Source organism: Arvicola amphibius, chromosome 2 (genome assembly GCF_903992535.2).
Source record: "Arvicola amphibius chromosome 2, mArvAmp1.2, whole genome shotgun sequence".
Lineage (NCBI taxonomy): Eukaryota > Metazoa > Chordata > Mammalia > Rodentia > Cricetidae > Arvicola > Arvicola amphibius.
This window is the reverse complement of record NC_052048.2, coordinates 188,552,928-188,573,639: the sequence shown is the minus strand read 5'-3', so window position 1 is coordinate 188,573,639 and position 20,712 is coordinate 188,552,928. Positions and strand designations below refer to the sequence as shown.

The window sequence follows — 20,712 nt, the reverse complement described above, 5'->3', positions numbered from 1 at the left end:
AATGAGTGGTTTGGATGTTGTTTTCAGTAATGGGATTTGCTGTCCATTTCTGGAGAGACAAATTTTATACTGCAATTGTCTATTGTTTGGAGATTCCCAAGAACTCCTTGGGCTAACAACTCCATTGAATCTATGCCAGTGTTGGTACTGGAAGCTTCCTTTGGTGACAAAACATGGCCAATTGGTATTCTGTCTCCTGCATTATTTGGAGACTACATTAGCATCACCTATCTCTTAACTAGAGGTTTTTCATTGTACTAGACCCATAAGCCCCCATCAACTGCTCCTTAATTCTAGATATCTTACCCACATTTCTACCCTCAACCCTATCTCATCTGCTTATCCCCATATGATACATGAATTCTTGCTATGCCCACGGCTGTCACGCCTGTGTAGCAGAAAAATGCCGCTAAGGTGAAACGACGCTGAAGGGTTGGGGTCTGCGCTCCCAGGAGCTGAGCCCCAGGTGGTTCCCTGGCAATTAGCCACAGTCGTGATTCCGGATCAGCAAACTCGCCTTCACTAGCCCTGGTGCTGTATTGAGCTTTCTGGTCTTTGTTTCTGTATTCTGTGTAGTTCTTTTATCTTGCCAGCAGATCAAGATGTTTTAAGACATTACCGATAATAATCAAACTACTGAGGACATATTGGACTCTGACTCGCTCTCTGGGGGAACTTATGGATACCCTAAAACAGAAAGAACTCATGATAGGAGAAGATGAGTAAATGATGAAGGAAAACGTATGGAGTGACATGAGTTACCATCTATGGAGAGGCTAGCCAGAATGAAAAACTCCTGGTGCATTTTAGATAGGATGCACAATTTCTTTCATAATAATGAGTCTTTATATATACAAGACAAGGATCATTCTCTTCAGGAACAGCTTTGAGACAGGGAAGCACAGTATGGGAATGTATGAAACTACAGCAGAACCTTTGTCATACACGGGGAGTATGATGAGCAAGGGAATAGATGGGTTAACGTTGATGGAAAAAGACTTATGTTTTACTTTGAACTCTATGAATAGGCTTCCTAGATTCCAACACCCATGGTGTCTCCTGCATAAGAAGATACTAAAAAGTACATCTCCACAGGTGCAGAGAGCTGATTAGGCATATTTGGTCACTAGGTGATATGAAGAAAAGGTTAGAAAGAGAGAAGGCCATGATAGTTATAATGAGACAGAAACTCTCTGTTCATAAGATGTAACCACTTGTCTGAGGTTTAAGTTCTCAAGGACAAGATTTACTCTTCTAAGGATGCTTTATGTCTAACACCTGTCCCTGATAATGTGACTAACTTTATCATACTGTGCCAACTGATGACACATGACCTTCTGGTTTGTTCTTTGTTGGAATACTATATAATGAAAACATGAATTTAGTAAAATTGCAGCAGCATATTCAACCTTATTGAGTGTGTCTGTCTGTCATTTCCTCGCTGATTCCTGATTTCTCCTGGCCTTCACCCTTGTTCTCCCGCGGTCGGTGGTCTCCACGAGAGGTGGTCCGTGGCAAATTCTCATCTCCCAATCCCAAGTCAAACCATAAAATCTATTTTCCTTTCCCAGGGAGATTCATATGCCCTTCTCCTCTTTACCAGACCTCTATCCATTTCCTCTGTTGTATGTTCAATGCCTGAGGTTCTGTCTTTTCTTTCTTTCTTTCTTTCTTTTTTTTTTTTTTTTTTTTTTTTTTTTTTTTTTTTTTTTTTTTTTTTTGGTTTTTCGAGACAGGGTTTCTCTGTGGCTTTGGAGCCTGTCCTGGAACTAGCTCTTGTAGACCAGGCTGGTCTCGAACTCACAGAGATCCGCCTGCCTCTGCCTCCCGAGTGCTGGGATTAAAGGCGTGCGCCACCACCGCCCGGCCTATTTCTTTTTTTTAAATAATATTTTATTTTATTTATTTATTTTTTTTAAATTTCCATCTCCTCCCCTCTTCCCACTTCCTCCCCTCCCCTCCACCCATAGCCCCACTCCCTCCCTCTCCAGGCCAAATAGCCATCAGAGTTCCCTACACTATGTTAAGTCCAAGGTCCTCCCAACTCCCCCCAGGTCCAGGAAGGTGAGCAACCAAACTGACAAGGCTCACACAGAGCCCGTCCATGCCGTAGAATCAAAGCTCATCGCCATTGTCCTTGGCTTCTCAGTCAGCCTCCACTGTCAGCCACATACAGAGAGTCCGGTTTGAGCACATGTTCCATCAGTCCCATTCCAACTCGTCTTGGTGATCTCCTGTTAGTTCTGTCCTACCGTTTCTTGATCATGTTCTCCCTCCTTCTTCTCCTCATCAGGACCTTGGGAGCTCAGTCCGGTGCTCCAATGTGGGGCTCTATCTCTATCTCCATCTATCGCCAGGTGAAGTTTCTTCTTGTTATCTTCTCTAGGATCATGAATTATAGGCTCGATGTCCTTTATTTATGGCTAGAATCCGATTATGAGTGAGTACATCCCATGTTCATCTTTTTGGGTCTGGGTTACCTCACTCAGAATAGTGTTTTCTATTTCCATCCATTTGCATGCAAAATTCAAGATGTCATTGTTTTTTATTGCTGAGTAGTATTCTAATATGTATACATTCCACAGTTTCTTCAACCATTCTTCCACTGAAGGGCATCTAGGTTGTTTCCAGGTTCTGGCTATTACAAATAATGGTGCTATGAACATAGTTGAACAAATGCTCTTGTAGTATGAATGGGAATCTCTTGGGTAAATTCCCAAGAGTGGAATTGCTGGGTCCTGGGGTAGGTTGATCCCGGATTTCCTGAGAAACCACCACAGTGCTTTCCAAAGTGGTTGCACAAATGTGCATTCCCACAAGTTATGGATGAGTTACCCCTTATCCCACAACCTCTCCAGCAAAGGCTATCATTGGTGTTTTTGATATTAGCCAATATGACAGGTGTAAGATAGCATCTCAAAGTTGTTTTGATTTGCATTTCCCTGATAGTTAAGGAGGTTGAGCATGACCTTAAGTGTCTTTTGGCCATTTGAACTTCTTCTGTTGTGAATTCTCTGTTCAGTTCAGAGCCTCATTTTTTAAATGGGTTAATTAGCATTTTAAAGTCTAGTCTCTTGAGTTCCTTATATATTTTAGAGATCAGACATTTGTCAGTTGCAGGGTTGATGAAGATCTTTTCCTAGTCTGTAGGCTGCCTTTGTGTCTTAGTGATGGTGTCCTTTGCTTTACAGAATCTGCTCAGCTTCAGGAGGTCCCATTTATTCAATGTTGCCCTTAATGTCTGTGCTGCTGGGGCTATACGCAGGAAACAGTCTCCTGTGCCCATATGTTGTAGAGTACTTCCCACTTTCTCCTCTACCAGCCTCAGTGTGTTCCAATTAATATTGAGGTCTTTAATCCATTTGGACTTGAGTTTTGTGCATGGTGATAGATATGGATCTACTTTCATTCTTCTATAGGTTGACATCCAGTTATGCCAGCACCATTTGTTGAAGATGCCCTCTTTCTTCCATTGTGTACTTTTGGCTCCTTTATCAAAATTCGGGTGTTCATAGGATTGTGGGCTAAGATCTGAGTCTTCTATTTGATTCCAATGGTCGACTTCTCTGTTTTTATGACAATACCAAGCTGTTTTCAATACTGTAGCTCTGTAATAGAGTTTGAAGTCAGGGATGGTAATGCCTTCAGAAGTTCCTTTATTGTATAAGATTGTTTTGGCTATCCTGGGTTTCTTGTTTTTCCATATAAAGTTGATTATTGTCCTCTCAAGATCTGTGAAGAATTTTGATGGGACCTTGATGGGTATTGCATTGAATGTATAGGTTGCTTTTGGTAGAATTGCCATTTTTACTATGTTGATCCTCCCAATCCATGAGCAAGGAAGCCTTCCATTTTCTGGTATCCTCTACAATTTCTTTCTTCAAAGACTTAAAGTTCTTGTCAAATGGATCCTTCACTTCCTTGGTAAGAGTTACCCCAAGATATGCTATTTGTGGCTATTGTGAAAGGTGATACTTCTCTAATTTCCCTCTCTGCTTCCTTATCCTTTGTGTATAGGAGGGCAACTGAATTTTTGGAGTTGATTTTGTATCCTGCCACGTTACTGAAGGAGTTTATCAGCTGTAGGAGTTCTTTGGTGGAGTTTTTCAGGTCTCTTATGTACACTATCATATCATCTGCAAGTAACGAAAGTTTAACTTCTTCCTTTCCAATTCGAATCTCCTTGATCCCCTTATGTTGTCTTATTGCTATTGCTAGAACTTCAAGCACTATATTGAAGAGATAAGGAGAGAGTGGACAGCCTTGTCTTGTTCCTGAATTTAGTGGGATGGCCTTGAGTTTCTCTCCGTTTAATTTGATGTTAGCTGTCTGCTTGCTGTAAATAACCTTTATTATATATAGGAATGACCCTTGTATCCCTATTCTCTCCAAGACCTTTACCATAAAGGGGTGTTGAATTTTGTCAAAAGCTTTTTCAGCATCTAATGAGATGATCATATGGTTTTTTTCCTTCAGTTTATTTATATGATGAATTACATTGATAGATTTTCGTATGTTGAACCAGCCCTGCATCTCTGGGATGAAGCCTACTTGATCGTAGTGGATAATTTTTCTAATGTGTTCTTGGATTCGGTTTGCCAGTATTTTATTGAGAATTTTTGCATCGATGTTCATGAGTGAGATTGGCCTGTAATTCTCTTTCTTGGTTGGGTCTTTGTGTGGTTTAGGTATCAGGGTAACTGTAGCTTCATAAAAGGAATTTGGCAATGACTCTTCTCTTTCTATATTATGAAATACCTTAAGGAGTATAGGTATTAGGTCTTCTTGGAAGTTCTGGTAGTAATTTGCATTGAAACCATCTGGTCCTGGGCTCTTTTTGGTAGGGAGGTTTTTGATAACAGTTTCTAATTCTTCGTGATGAACAGGACTATTTAGATTGTTCACCTGGTCCTGGTTTAACTTTGGTATATGGTACTTATCTAAAAAAAATATGTCCATTTCTTTTACATTTTCCAATTTTGTGGCATACAGGCTTTTGTAGTAAGATCTAATGATTCTGAATTTCCTCTGTGTCTGTGGTTATGTCCCCCTTTTCATTTCTGATCTTATTAATTTGCGTGTTCTCTCTCTGCCGTTTGATTAGTTTGGATAGGGGTTTGTCAATCTTGTTGATTTTCTCCAAGAACCAGCTTTTTGTTTCATTGATTCTTTGGATTGTTTTCTGTGTTTCTATTTTGTTGATTTCTGCCCTCAGTTTGATTATTTCTAGTCTTCTACTCCTCCTAGGTGAATCTGCTTCTTTTTTTTCAAGAGCTTTCAGGTGTGCTGTTAAGTCTCCAATGAGTGCTTTCTCTGTTTTCTTTAAGTGGGCACTTAGTGCTATGAAATTTCTTCTTAGCACTGCCTTCATTGTGTCCCATAGGTTTGAGTATGTTGTGTCTCTGTTTTCATTAAATTCAAGAAAGACTTTAATTTCTTTCTTTATTTCTTCCTTGACCCAGGTGTGGTTCAGTAGTTGACTGTTCAGTTTCCATGAGTGTAGGCTTTCTGGGGGTAGCATTATTGTTGAATTCTAATTTTAATCCATGGTGATCTGACAGGACACAGGTGGTTACTACTATTTTTTTGTAACTATGGAAGATTACTTTGTTACCGAGTATGTGGTCAATTTTCGAAAAGGTTCCATGAGCCGCAGAGAAGAAGATATATTCTTTTTTATTTGGTGGAATGTTCTATAGATGTCTGTTAAGTCCATTTGGTTCATTACCTCCATTAAGTCTTTCAATTCTCTGTTACGTTTCTGTCTGATTGACCTGTCCATTGGTGAGCGAGGTGTTGAAGTCTCCTACTATTAGTGTGTGTGGTTTGATGGCTGTCTTGAGTTCTAGAAGTGTTTCATTTACATAAGTGGGAGCTTTTATATTAGGGGCAGATATTCAGGATTGAGACTTCATTCTGAAGGATTTTTCCTGTTATGAGTATAAAGTGTCCTTTTTCATCTCTTCTGATTGATTTTAGTTTGAAGTCAACTTTGTTGGAAATTAGTATGGCCACACCCGCTTGTTTCTTAGGTCCATTTGCTTGATAAACCTTTTCCCAACCCTTTACTCTGAGTAGATGTCTGTCTTTGTGGTTGAGGTGTGTTTCTTGTAAACAGCAGAATGTTGGATCCTGTTTTTGTATCCAATCTCTTAGCCTGTGCCTTTTTATAGGTGAATTGAGTCCATTGATATTAAGTGATATTAATGACCAGTGGTTGTTAACTCCGGACTTTTTTTTTTGTAGTAGAATTTGTATGTTTCCCTTCTTCTAGTTGTGCTGGTGAAGGGTCGCTAGATGTCTGAGTTATTGTTGGCCTTCTTGGACTCCTTGGTTTGTGAATTTCCTTCTATTACTTTCTGTAAGGCTGGATTTGTGGCTACATATTGTTTAAATCTGTTTTTGTCTTGGAATATCTTGTTTTCTCCATCAATGGTGAATGCAAACTTTGCTGGGTATAGTAGTCTGGGCTTGCATCCATGTTCCCTTAGTGTCTGTAGCACATCATCCAAGAACTTCTCACTTTCATGGTTTCCAGTAAGAAATCAGGTGTAATTCTGATAGGTTTCCCTTTGTATGTTACTTGACCTTTTTCCTTTGCAGCTCTTAATATCTGTTCTTTATTCGGTATGTTTTGTGTTTTGATTATTATATGGCATGGGGATGCTTTCTTTTGATCCAGTCTATTTGGTGTTCTGTAGGCTTCTTGTACCTTCATAGGAATATCCTTCTTTAGGTTGGGGAAATTTTCTTCTATAATTTTGTTGCCTATATTTTCTGGGCCTTTGAGTTGCAATTCTTCTCCTTCTTCTACCCCAATTATTCTTAGGTTTGGTCTTTTCATGGTGTCCCAGATTTCCTGGATGTTTTGTGTTAAGAATTTGTTGGGTTTGATTTGTTCTTTAATCTGTGAGTTTATTTCCTCTATAGTATCTTCCGAGCCCGAGATTCTTTCTTCCATCTCTTGTATTCTGTTGGTAATACTTGTCTCTGTAGTTTCTGTTAGTTTACTCAGAATTTCCATTTCCAGTCTTCCCTCAGATTGTGTTTTCTTCATTACCTCCATTTCATTTTTCAGGTCTTGTACTGTTCCCCTTACCTGTTTGATTGCTTTTTCTTGTTTTTCTTTTTTTTCTTGGGTATCTTTGAGAGATTTATTTATTTTGTCTACCTTTTTGTTTGTCATCTCCATTTCTTTATGGCAGTTTTTTATCTCCTGTTTAAGGTCCTCTATTATTTTCATAAAGTACTGTTTAAGATCGATTTCTTCTATTTCCTCTGGAGTAGGGCGTACAATTCTTGTTGTTTCGGGAAGCCTGGATTCTGGTTATGTCATGTTGCCTTTCGGGTTGTTTGGGTAGTTCTTGCATTGGTGCCTGCCCATCTCTTTCTTCAAATGGAGCTAGGATAGACTTGGTGTCTTGGTCCAATCTTTGCTGTGACTGAATCTGGGTGGCTCTCCTCAGAGCTGGAGAAGGAGCTATTCCTTGCAGCACAATCTGAAGGAGCCAGCACTCCCTTGCCAGAATCCTCAGACCTGCCTAGAGGGCAGCCTATCTCACCTCTGTGTGGGTGGCCTTGGTACAGGGTCAGGACACTTGAATACACTAGGGTAGGCTTGGGAGAGATAGGGACGTGAGTACCAAAGACACCCCTGCACCAGGTGCTGGGGCAGGGGGGATGTGCTCTACTTCCAGGACAGGTCACCCCAGGATAGCACCCACTCACCCGTCCAGATGGAACTCCACAGCACTGAATCAGGGATTCCTGATAGCCTAGGAACACTGCAGGGACCAAAGGGCGAAGGTGGGGGCAGGGTGGGATGGAGCGAACCTAGCAGCACAATCCTCCACTGGGTCTTCAGTTTCAGGCTAATGGCTCCTTGCTGGGCAGCTATCTCAGACAAAGGCCCAGCTTGCCTGCAACAAGCTGAATGAGGTAAAGGAACTCCCCCCTCACCAATGACTCCCAGCCCGGGTAAGGGCCAAGCAGAGTGGTTTTGTGGCCCCCTCCACTGGGTCTTCAGGTTCAGGCTCCATCATTGGCTTTTCTATGTCCAGTTTGGCATATGTATTGTTGCTGTTCTTCTCAGCCTATGCGTAGACAGTCACATTGTTTAGACTATATGGGCTTAGCATCTGACCTAACTAGGAGTAACAATCTCACAGCAAAACCGCTTAACCTCTGTCTCTGAAAGCTTCCCACCTCCTCTTCACAGATGCTTAGGTACAGGAATTACTTTGTTGATGTACCTATTGGGACTGAGCTCAACAACTACAAATTTTTATTGGTCATGATTTTCTTTAGTGTTCTCCATCTGTTGCAAAGCAAAGGAAACAAGTCCACAAATCACAATCCCAGATAATTTAGACAACAATGAGGATCCTAAGAGAGACATACATAGAATCTAATCTACATGGGAAGTAGAACAAAACAAGATCTCCAGAGTAAATTAGGAACATGGGGACTTTGGGGAAAGTTGAAGAGAAGGGTAGAGGCAGGGAAGGTAGCAGAGGAAAATGTAGAGCTCAATAAATATCAATAAAAAAAATTAAAATAAAAAGAGCCATTTTCTTTTTTATGATAATTATTGTAATTTTTATTACAATGTAGTTTCCTTTCTATTTTACACCATAAATTTTTACATTTGTATAACTTTAATCTCGAAAATTTCTTTATATATACAAAGTTTTCCTGATATTTTACAATGTATACTTACTTGATTTGAGCTATAAGTAAAAAAAAATCTATGGAGACATTAATTTGACATTTCTTTTTTGTGTAAGAAGTCTGAAAAATATGGAACGCTTCACGAATTTGCGTGTCATCCTTGCACAGGGGCCATGCTAATCTTCTCTGTATCATTTCAATTTTAGTATATGTGCTTCCGAAGTGAGCACAAGAGTCATTTTCTTAATGGAGCATGAGGACTATGCATATCTGTAGGCATAAAGACAAATATTTAGAATGTAATAAGTAATTATACTCTTTTAGTAAAGTAATGGTTGTAGCTTTTTATTAAGGATTTGTGACTCAGCTAGCCCTGTGTATTTTGTTCTTTTTCAATACCAATCATACATTTCCACCTGTTTAACAGGTTTTATAGTCCAATTAGGGAGCTGTTGTTTACTTCCAGGTTTGATATCAGAGGTAAAAATTGTAAACAACCTAAATATCCTTCAACCAGATGAGCAGATATGAAAGTGTGGTACACATACACTATGGAATATTATTTCCCTGTAAGGAAAATGGAAATCATGGATTTGCAGGTAGATGAATGGAAAACAATAAAAGATTATATTGAGTGAAATGGCCCAGACTCCAAATGACACATATTCTTTCTCATTGGAGGCTCCTAGCTCTAAATATTGATATGTGGGTAGATATCCTGGAATAAAAAGGAAAAGTTAAAAACTAGAAAGTAAAAAGAGGCCATGGGCAGAGTAGGGGCATGGGAGAGCAATGATAAAGAAAAGGAAAAATATAAGAGATCTTATTGGGTGAAAAAGAAAATGACAGGTGAGAGAGTGGCAAGGAAGATAAACCCGGAAGAAAGAGATCGGAGACTAAAATAAAAGCAGTGGGACCTGAAAATATAGTTAAGAATTGTAACGACAAACTTTTTAAAAGAAACTCTATAATACATATAAGCTTATATATGCTTGTGTGTATGTCTGTGTGAGCATATATATTTTCTTTTTTTAACATTATTATTATTATTATTATTAAAAATTTCCGCCTCCTCCCCACCTCCCATTTCCCTCCCCCTCCCAAAAGCTCCCCTTCCCCTCCCTTTCCAGTCCAAGGAGCAGTAAGGGTTCCCTGCCCTGCGGGAAGTCCAAGGTCCAACCAACTCCATCTAGGTCCAGGAAGGTGCGCATCTAAACAGACTAGGCTCCCCAAAAGCCAGTACATGTGGTAGCATCAAAACTCAGTGCCATTGTTCTTGGCTTCTCAGTCAGGCTTCATTGTCCACCATGTTCAGAGAATCCGGTTTGATTCCATGCTGTTTCAGTCCTGGTCGAGCTTTCTTATCTAAGCTAAGAATCTTTCTTCCAGGAGCCAAAACTCTAAACAGACCCAATATCCTACTTTTGGAAAGACCCCTTTTGATTTGTTCATTAGGGTTGTCCAAGAGGCTCCTGAAAACTTACAGGCTATTGCTACTGCATTTGTTTGCACCTAGAGATGATAGGTGAGTGAGTCCCTTGTGTTGAATACACCTGCATTTCAAACACAGGGCCCAGAGGCTTCTGAGTTGAACAGACCTCAGTGCCTTCTATGGGACTAGGTTTCATGGTACCAGAAGTTGTTAGCAAGACCGCAGATGTCCTAAGCTCCAATAGTCCTAAACAGTCATGAAGCCAAGGATCACCTTACCTTTATGAGAAACTGTCATTTAAAAAATCTATTTGTGCACATAAAACACACAAACACACATAAACACATGTACACACTCACACACACAAAGGCATACAAACCTTTTTAATAAATATAATCAAGGAAATAGAGGGTCATGGGAGAGGCTGAGGGGAGGGTTTTGGGGAGAGATTGGAGGAGGTAAGGGAGAATGAAGTGATGGAAGTTTTTAAATTAAAAATACTTTTGAAAAAACTGTGGTTGTTCAAAGGAGGCTAGAGAGGGAAGAAGACAGAATGTCAACCAGTAACTCGCAGAGAGACAACGCAGAGTGGACAACGCAGAGTGATGATTTCAGCGTTTTGCCTGAGCTGAGATTCTTTGCCATGATGATTCACAGCACCTAGGCAGACAATGTGCATGCTGCACAAAGTCCTCATGGTTGGCAGAGTTGCTGCAGGAGCGAATGCAATGCAGGGCAGGGAGCACAAGGGAGAAGAGGCAACCCCAGGTTCATCATCTGCTTGGAGAAGGGTGCTGTACGACATTGCCCTCTGTGCATTTGTTGTCTAGCTTTGCCACTCCAATGACAATGACTCTATAGGGAGAGGAGGAACCTAAGTGTGGGAATGTCTATGTAGATCTCAGACTGCTGCATACATATTGTCTTATATAATATAATGGAAAGGAAATGTTATAGGCATATATATAGGAAAAGAGATAATGGGAAGCTATTCATATGGGCACATGAAAAAGCCCTACATGTGTTTTCTTTGAGGAAAAAATTATATCCACAATAATCAATGTGTGTAAGAATCTTAGTATTGATGATGATAAATGAGTATATTAACACTTTCAAGAACCACTGCAATCACTCCTGTTTAAAAAACTCCTGTTTAAAATACGTATTTATTCCTAACTAGGAATGAGTTCATGACAGTGTTCATTTAAAAATCACACAAAAATGTAAAAGAAAACGATGACTTTTTATCAACTACATTCTGATATATGATTTCTAGAAGAAAACCAAAACCACTGCTTCTTCTACTATTTAATGTTAGGTTTTTTTTTCAACTTCTGTTGAACTACTATTCCATGTAACATGTTTGGAGGTGTAGGATGCTCATTATATTTTAAGTATATATAAAGATAACCTCAAATAGATGTATATTTTTTTTTACAGAAAAGAGTATAAAGAGATCAACCCAAGACACAGAAAGTAAGGAATTCAGTTTATTGCCATAGTGAGTTCAGAGGATTGAAGGATTCTTAGTTGGCAGCAATGGTGTTCTTAATCCAGGTAACATAGTTGCAGACCTTGGTGTACACACCAGGGAGATTCTTCTGGGCACAACCATAGCCCCAGGAGACAATGCCCTGGAGCTGTCCATTGCAGACCACAGGGCCACCAGAGTCACCCTAGGATAGAGAAATAAAGTAATTAATGAAAGGGCATTTGAAAAAAAGACTACATTCACTCTGACCTGAAGATACAATTCTAGCTTCCCTGGATCTCCATTTTTTATTCAATCCCCTATTCTTGCTAATGTGTTGAAATGACATCTGAAATAGACCTCTTCCTTTTTTCATGGAACTATGAGAGGAAACTTCCTGACCCACACACTAGGCCAATCCACTCCCACTCCCTAGAAAACAAGATATTTATATGAGAAGGGGGCCAATTACCTGGCAGGAATCTTTGCCTCCCTCCAGGTAGCCAACACAAATCATGTTACTGGTTATCTGTCCAGGGTAGGCGGATTGACAGGCAGACTGAGACAGGATTGGGGCATTCAGGCACTGGAGCAGGTCTGGGTTGTTCACTGTGAGGAAAAGAGAAGAAGGAATGTGAGAGAGACCAGACTAGGGATCAATATTTCAGTGTTGTCCAGTATGTGACCCCTGAAGCTGCCATTAAAGAGGCACTAGAGTCACCCTGGGATAGACTGGCAGAAAGGATTACTGTGTTTTCTTCAAGATATTAAGAATAGTCATTATTGAAGTCTTTATTGGAACTAATGATTGTTCATTCTGCAATTCTCCTGTTTACATTCTGGAACCAGATTATTCTGTAGGTCAATGCCTCTTGTGACCATCTTGGAACCTTGTGTTTGGGGTACTGCCATGCATTTATGGCCTAGAAGCCAATGATTTATGTGTAGAATCTGTCTTAGCTCTTGAAAGATGTGGATGAAATACTCACCGCCAGAGCTCAAGGTGTTGCCCCAGCCAGAGATGAGGCACTGAGTGCCAGCAGCTGCACAGGAGGTGGGCAGAGCTACAGTGGCTACTTGGGCATTGAGGGTCACAGGGGAAGCGAGCTTGATCAGCATGATGTCATTGTTCAGAGTTGAGGAACTGTAGCTGGGATGCTTGATGATCTTGGAGGCAGTGACAAACTGCTCAGTGCCTTCCACGACATTGATGTTGTGTTCTCCCAGTCTCACTTGGATGCGGCTGTTGGAAACAAAATACATGGCAGAAAATTCCTATCTGTTACCTCAGATACTCCAGGTCATGTACCCCTTTTAGCTGGATAAGTCTAAAGATAGGATACAGCTGGTTTAATATCACAAAAGTAGCCGATGTGTGATGTGGAAGTACCAGAGTGAAACCCAAATTTCTCTCTAATTCTAGGACAAGTCATATGAGCAGATGAAGACTGCTCACCAACATGTTGTTCCCTAACAGATACACACCATCCAATAAAATGGTGTAATGCTCGGCAGTTCATACACACACATGCCTTTATTCCTTCACTCAGGGGCAGAGGCAGGAGGATCTCTGAGACCAAAGGCAGCCTGGACTACAGAGTTCTAAGACAGTCAAGGCTACACATAGAAGCCCTATTGCAATAAAAACAAACAAAACATGATAGCTTGAACCATTGCAACTATGGCACCTCAGAACTTGCTTTGAATTTTAGCAGTCTGGGTTTATTTCTCTACTTTCTGAATTAGATTCTGGATGATCCAGATTCATGATCAGATGGGAAAACCTCTTGTAATGCAACTGACTCCTGGTTTTCTTTGTATAATGAAATGAATTGAAATAGTTTGAGCTCATGGCCTGTGTCTTCTTCACTGTGTCTTCTCAGTATGCCCTGGGTGTGAGGAGGCCAAGGGGACAAGTATGACATTAGAATTCCAGAGGTTACTTTGCTATTTCTACAGGTGGCACCTCTTCCCAAGTCTACTACCCCCAATCATGGCTTCATTCTCTGCCATTTATAAAGTGCAGATATTTTCCCATGTTTTTACAGATCTCCCATCACCCTTTTACAATACTGGGACTTAAAAACCAATACTGTATTGCTGTGGGACAATGGTCTTGTACTCTGAAAAGGTTTGTCACTTGTACTGGTTTAATAAAATGTTGATTGGCCAGAAGCCAGGCAGGAAGTATAGGTGGGGTGACCAGAACAAGAGAATTCTGGAAAGAGGAATGTCAGTCTACAGTTGTCACCCAGACACAGAGGAAGCAAGATGAGAATGCCTCACTGATAAAAGGTACCAAGCCACGTGGCTAACACAGACAAGAATCATGAGTTAATATAAGGTGTAAGAGTTAGTTAATAAGAAAACCTGAGCTACTAGACCAAGCTGTTTATAATTAAATTAATGTAGACATCTCTATGTTTCTTTGAGACTGAACAGCTGTGGGGACTGGGCATGACAGAAACTTCTTTCAATACTACATGTTGCTGAGCAACATGATTTATAGAAATTCTGAAATATTAGGGACTACATATCAAACATTTAAGGACCAAAATAATAGAAGTATCACAGAAATGCAGTTGATTTTGACAACTAGTTGGATTTTATAGCTAAAATAATAATTTTTATGTTCTCCCAAGTGACTTCTGTCCATGTCTCAATTGATAATGAATATAGTAATAGTCTTTAAATTCCAAAAAAGGCTTACAGATACTCCAGAAAATTCTATTTATCTCCCTGCTGCTATGTACTTATCTCCAGGTGTAATGATGTGAAAGCCTTTTTGTGATTTCATGTTGGTTCTTAAACACCTCAGTTGATGCCTGATCTAATCCCATTTCCTTAGAAACGTCACATGTGTTCTGTAAAGACAGAGCTCATAACTTACGACATGTAGCAATGAGCTGCAGACACCACCCATTGGTTATTGATGAGGGAGCCTCCACAGAAGTGGTAGCCAGCATTCAGAGACACTTGGTAGGGGACAGAATTCTTCTGGCAGGTGTAACCTCCAACGATCTTATCATCATCGTCGACAGGGAAAGCAACTTGAGTAGAAAAGAAGAGAGAAGAGAATTCATCAAGATACTGGAAATTGCAGCCTTCAGTCCTGTGTCAAACTTAAGCTAATTAGGAATCCTTATTTACAGAAACTAAAGGCAAACAGGCAACATTAGGCCTATGGTGTCTTATGAGAGTTTATAATACAGAGCCCTGTTCATAATACAATAGAAAGATTCTCTGTATGTAGCAGTGTTCTGATGGGTTACAATGGCGAGGGAAAGGTATGACCTCAGAATGCAGGAATGGGGCACGGGTATTGTGGTCTGATCTACTACTTGCTTTGACCTCATTTTCGTAATTCATTGATACTCCTTTGTCTAACAAGGGTTAAAGGAATTAAAATATTTGGAACTATTTTGGAAATTATCCTGGGTATGTAGATGTCAATATGCCAAAGGGATTTTATAGCTCAGTCTATGTATTAAGGCCTTATGTAGAATACAGGGATAGAATGATATTGACCAAAATCATTGATTTTTAACCTTGATTACATGTTTATAAGTCTTAATAAAATTTCGGCATTTAATAGGTATTAATAAATAACGATATATAATAGAAATTATAATGTTATTAAATTCCAAAGTTTTAAACATATTACAACATATATAATATGTAAGATTTTATATATATGCATATATATATATATATATATATACAGAAATTTCCATCATATTAAAAAGTGACTGCTCCAGACAAAAAGGTCAGAACTTTAAGATTTTGATCCCCAGTAAAATTAAGTTTTCAACTTTTAAATTTAGAATATTTATCTGTAAATATATATGTGGCTGAGCTATCCCCAAACTGTTCATATGGTTCACTTCATGGAACCTCCGCATGCCTCCCATTTCTAGATTTTGGCATCACATTATAAACAACAGTACAGGGTAAGAAAGATGAAGCTTACAGAGAAATCAGAAAATACAGATGCAGAGCTGCTGTAGGAAGACAGGTTATTGGAATACTATAGAAGAAAACAGCATCTGTATTAGTGGGGTTCGTGGCCTCTAGGAGAGGGAAGAGTAGGACCTGGATCAAGGCATGGAACTCACCAGCAGCTCCCACAAGGGCCAGGAACAGGAGTGCACTCATCGTGGCAGAAGGTAGTGAGTGCTTGGGGAGAGCCGGCATTTATACTCTGCTGGAGGGAGAAGGGGGTACAGAGGGGAGGTGCCCCACTGCCCCTTCCCAAGCACACCTGTGGGTTTCCCCTTCCTAGGTCATGCATTATCTCTGCTTTATTTGTCCATTCTCTGGGTAGGTGAGGAACATGTGATAAGGAAACTTTTCTTCTTGGAGAGGAGAACAGCTGATTCTTGAAAGGCAGCCAGGATACAAAAACAGTAGAACCACAGACTATCTATGTAGCTGGGTCTTCCTAGGCTTATATAAAGACATTAGATGGTAGAGCACAATCATGGTCCTTAGACATACCCAGACTTCAAAGAAACTTAACTTCAAGATGACCTGGTATTGGTAGTATTTAGAGATCTAGAGCCCTATGAGAAGAATTACATTGTTTCTGTATCTAATAAATATAAGCTGAAGATTCTTATCTCTAGAATAATCTATCATATAGAAAGGTCATCTTCAAGGGCTTGGTGATCAGAACTAGAGATGAATTCATGAGAAATGGATGACTGGACTTGCTCAAAACTGTTGGCTTTCACCTGAACAACTCTGTAACAAGGCCCATAAATAGCAAGTGATTTAAAGATTGAGGGATAAAGTATGAGTAGGAGCCTTCTCAGTGTGTCCCAAATACAGACCAATACCACATTCTCCTTTCCTCTGTGTCATGACCTTTGACTCTCACTGTTTATGCTTTTATGGATCCAGTTTCAACTTCTTCATATTTGTATCAGCATTCTGCATAAAAATTAATACTTCCCTGTCATCTAGAATTAGGAAGTTTGAAATAGAAATGCATTCTCCAAATGAGGTACGAGAAAGGCCTTGAACAATAGTCACTCTGACTTCTGTTCAAAATAAATTATCATCTAGAAGATCCATGAGTTCTAAAAAAACCCCACTAAGTCCCAGTCTTGAAATTTATTGAGAACTAACCTGCCAGAAAAGATGCATTGAAAAATGGTGTGAGATTATATCTAATTTATCATACAACTTGAGGAACCCTGTTGTAGGATCTATTTACTTTCTAATTAGTCTGATGTCAGTGTTGTGGACAAGAACAAGCAAATTTCATGACTGAATTATCTAAATTGTAGAAAAAAACATTCTAGAGGTGCTTATAAGAGTGGAAAAATCTGAGTTCAGTATCTTGTGATTGGTTTTGATATACTAGGTATGCAGGGTGTTGAAAGAAATGGTTAGCAGCATTTACTGGAGAAAACAACCTTGAGAGGCCTGTTAAATATCTCTATACCCACTCCTGGCATGACTGGCTCAGCTGCACAACAGAATCAGCACTTTGAACTCTTACCTCAACTATCCTCTAAAGGTTATAAAATAGTGTGTGGTGCCATGCCTGAGTGGAGTACTATTTTATTTCTAAAATACGTCATAGATTTTTCAAGACATTTCATATGAGAGACACACACTACATTCCCTATGTATGGAACCTCATTTCTTTTTAAAAACTCTTTTATGGTGAAGAATGAAGAAAGCATTTTTTCTAATTAATAAGGATGGATGGTACATTGACTCAGATGGATTCATTTTTGTTTTTGCAAGAAACTATCTAAAATTGGCATAAGGTTTCAAGGCTTTAGAAAGATATGGAAACTCATGTGAAGTATCAAACTTGTCACAGGTGGCATGCAAACAGGTACTGCCAAAAAGCCAATGGCCCCCAGGAAACAAGGTAAACATCTGGCTCCTCTTGTCATTTTTTCCCTTGGCACAATGTGAACACCAAATTTATATTTTCCTGGCACTGTGTCTTAGAACCTTACGTTATCATGACCCACCTGTGCCATGTATAACACAGGAACACATATTTAGGACCTCATGTCCAGATGACAGAATGTGATGGTATCATTATTTTTAGCTTCAATAGTAAGAATTTTTTCTGCAATATTGGTAAATCCAATTGTAAAATTGGTGTTTTACTTTCTTGCCTGAAGTATTTTTAGGCCTACTGGTTTGGAGGACAATGTCAGATATTTCTTCTAGTATCTCCATATTCCACTATATACTAACCAGGTGGCCACAATAGGATTATCCCTAATGAGTGTGGAAAATCATCTTAGTCAGAGGGATGGTCTCTCCATTGATTTTACTATGACCCTATCTGTAAAGCAATATTGAAAGGTATAGCACACCAGTGTTCTATAGCTAGAGCTTGAATTTTAGTCATTTAATATTTGTGCTCCTATTTATGACCTGAGGTCAGCTTTCTCCAGGCTATCAGGAATCATAGTTTAGAAGACTACTGTGGATCATGACTATTTTCTTATGCTCTAGACTGAGATAAGTAGTATAGATTCACAAAACAGCTATTTAAACTCCATTTGAAAGTCCGTGCTATTCCCGACCCTATTCATCCTAAATTTTAAATTCCTTTATATCTTTCTCTAAAATAGTCTCTTAGTCCCCATTCAATTTTTGTCATGTCAATGATTGCAATTCAACTTTGGAAACAGTGGTTCATTTCTCTGTGTGCATCTCACAATCAATTATAATCTTTATGAACATAATATGTATCCTACTCTTCTGCATTTCTAGACAATCAGGTGGGCATTACAGTGTAGAATTAAGGTTTTTAAGTTTATGCAACAACTAGTGTAAAATAGAGCACTGGAATTATATTCTGTACTGGTAAACTCAGACAAGAGTTATCTGTTTGCCTTGCCCTTGACTATATTTGCTTCCATGTCATGAAAGAGGCAGATAACAGATAGTGTTATCTCATTTTCAGATTTGAAGAATCTACATCTCTGAACAGAACTGACTTCTTCATAGATGACAGCTGTACCTCCTTCCTCTAAAAATTGAGGTTTTTTTTTCCCATTATGTTGCTTCAGAATGGAGTGTTTCTGGGTTTTTTGTAGTTGAGTAAAGGGATTAAAAATACATTTACTCTATATGCTAATAGGTAAGTAAAATCTTCACCCCATCAAGAAAAATTCTCTTTGTAACAGATAGTTATCACTACAGAAAACCATAATGAATCAAAACACAGAATTATGAAGCCCAGTCACAGTGGATATCTGCAGAACAGACTAAACACCTAAGGCTCTGAGAACATTGCAGAAGTGGAAGAGGAAAATCTCTAAAGCCAGAAGAAATTTTTTCTTTAGTAATGTCAGTAGCTGTGCCCACAATTTCTCACTAGCATTACTTCTCAAATAAGACTTGAACAAATACTAGACTAGTTGGCATGCCAAAGTAGATAGGAAAAAATGACAACTCAGACCTACACAAGAACCATAAGCACCCAAGCAAAGCTAGAAATGAGAGAAGTGGTCTTCCCTAAGGAATAGCATACTAATTAGTTGTCCATTGCCAAATGGTAAGCCCCCAAAACATACATACAAGGAACATTTACAGACTGATAAGATTATAGTCAGAAATATACATATGTATGTATATAGACACATATAGAAACGAAAGGAGAGACCATGAATTTTAAGGAGAAAGGGAAAGGATAAATGTTATAATAGTATCATAATCTCAAATGTTAAAAAATTATTTTCCTTGTTCTTGAGAATTTCATATATTTATTCAATGAAATATGATCACATTTAACCACATTTCTCATTTATTATTCTCTGTCCCCACAACCTGTCTTTCTCCCAATTATATATCTTCTTTTTTAATAACTCCCTAAGTTCAACTAGTGCTATCCATATGATCAATAAATAGAAGTAGCAAAGTAAGGAGTGAAATTATTGTGTTTTGCAAGCTGATATGATCCTGTACCTAATGAAACTAAAAGATTTCAACAGAAACTTCATGTACGTGATAAACACCACCAAAGTAGCATGGTAAAATCAATATACAAATTTTGGTAGGCATTACATAGAGCAATAATAAACTCAGCAAGAAAGAAATCAGGATAAAACCCTCATATACAATATAAAAAAAACTAGTGTTACTACCCATGAGGGTAAAAGATATTATAATAAAAATGAAAGAACATTAAATAAGGTAATTTTAAAAATTACATTACCAAATTGGATAGGCACTTTTAATTTAATCTCTATCATAATTCTAATGTTATTCTTTTAAGATCTAAATGAAATAAAACTAAAATTTATATCAACTTGAAAAGTCAAAGTAATCCTAAGTAGAAAGAAAAAAAGCAGGCTATATTACAGTACCCATCCAAGTTATGATATATAGTCATTGTAACAAAAAACAACCTAGTACCAATAAAACCCAGATATGTAGATTAATTTAATAGACATAAAATCCACATAGCTACAGTTACCTGATCATTACAAAGATGCCCAAAAAACACTCTTTAAAAAGATAACTTCTTCTGCAAATAATGCTGGGGAAAGTATATCTTAAAAGAACAGAGAAATCAGAAAATTCCAAAGCTATGAGATCTACTACTAAGTGATGTCATCTAGACATGACACAGAAAATGCCCCCTTATAATATCAAATATATGGATGTCTGAGAAAAATAAGCATTATGACAACATGCGTTGACATGTTAACATAGATGGGTAAAATTCCATGTGATCCAATATTGGGATGAAGAGCCATAAGTAGTCAATGGCTTTGGAGAGAAGCATAAGTTGTTTCCTACATAGATAACCTACTTCTTAATTTCTCTAGCTCTAAATGGTCAGTCAAAGATACATGTACATATGATTAATGCTAAATTAGCTTGATATACTGTTTATAAATGTTTTTATATATACAACACAGCACATATGTACATGTACACAGAGAGAGAGAGAGAAAGAGAGAGAGATTATTGAAAAGGAGACAGTGAATTTGGAAGTGATAGTGGAGTTGGAGGGGAGAAGGAGGGAGTGATGTGATATAGAAGGAGTGTTCACACATGAAGTTCTTAAAAAGAAAAGGAAGAGAATATACATAAAGAAAAGAATAAATGTAGATATTCATCTTTCACCCTTGATAAAAAAAGCCCAAAATGA

General features: G+C 38.6%; 1 protein-coding gene, 1 non-coding gene and 1 gene segment (V, D, J or C); all 3 read right to left on the bottom strand.

The window, feature by feature from the left end:
- Positions 1–20,712, bottom strand: part of LOC119806829 — a 238,803-nt gene that overhangs the window by 123,824 nt on the left and 94,267 nt on the right.
- On the bottom strand, positions 8,794–8,900 carry LOC119808618. The gene has a single exon (XR_005284527.1). It is a non-coding gene; the product is annotated as a U6 spliceosomal RNA (small nuclear RNA).
- On the bottom strand, positions 11,629–15,728 carry LOC119806820 (anionic trypsin-2-like). Its single transcript, XM_038318858.1, has 5 exons — positions 15,689–15,728; positions 14,464–14,623; positions 12,563–12,816; positions 12,046–12,182; positions 11,629–11,778 (listed from the first exon to the last, which is right to left on the bottom strand). Exons 1-5 carry the CDS (start codon positions 15,726–15,728, stop codon positions 11,629–11,631), a joined length of 741 nt encoding a protein of 246 aa, XP_038174786.1.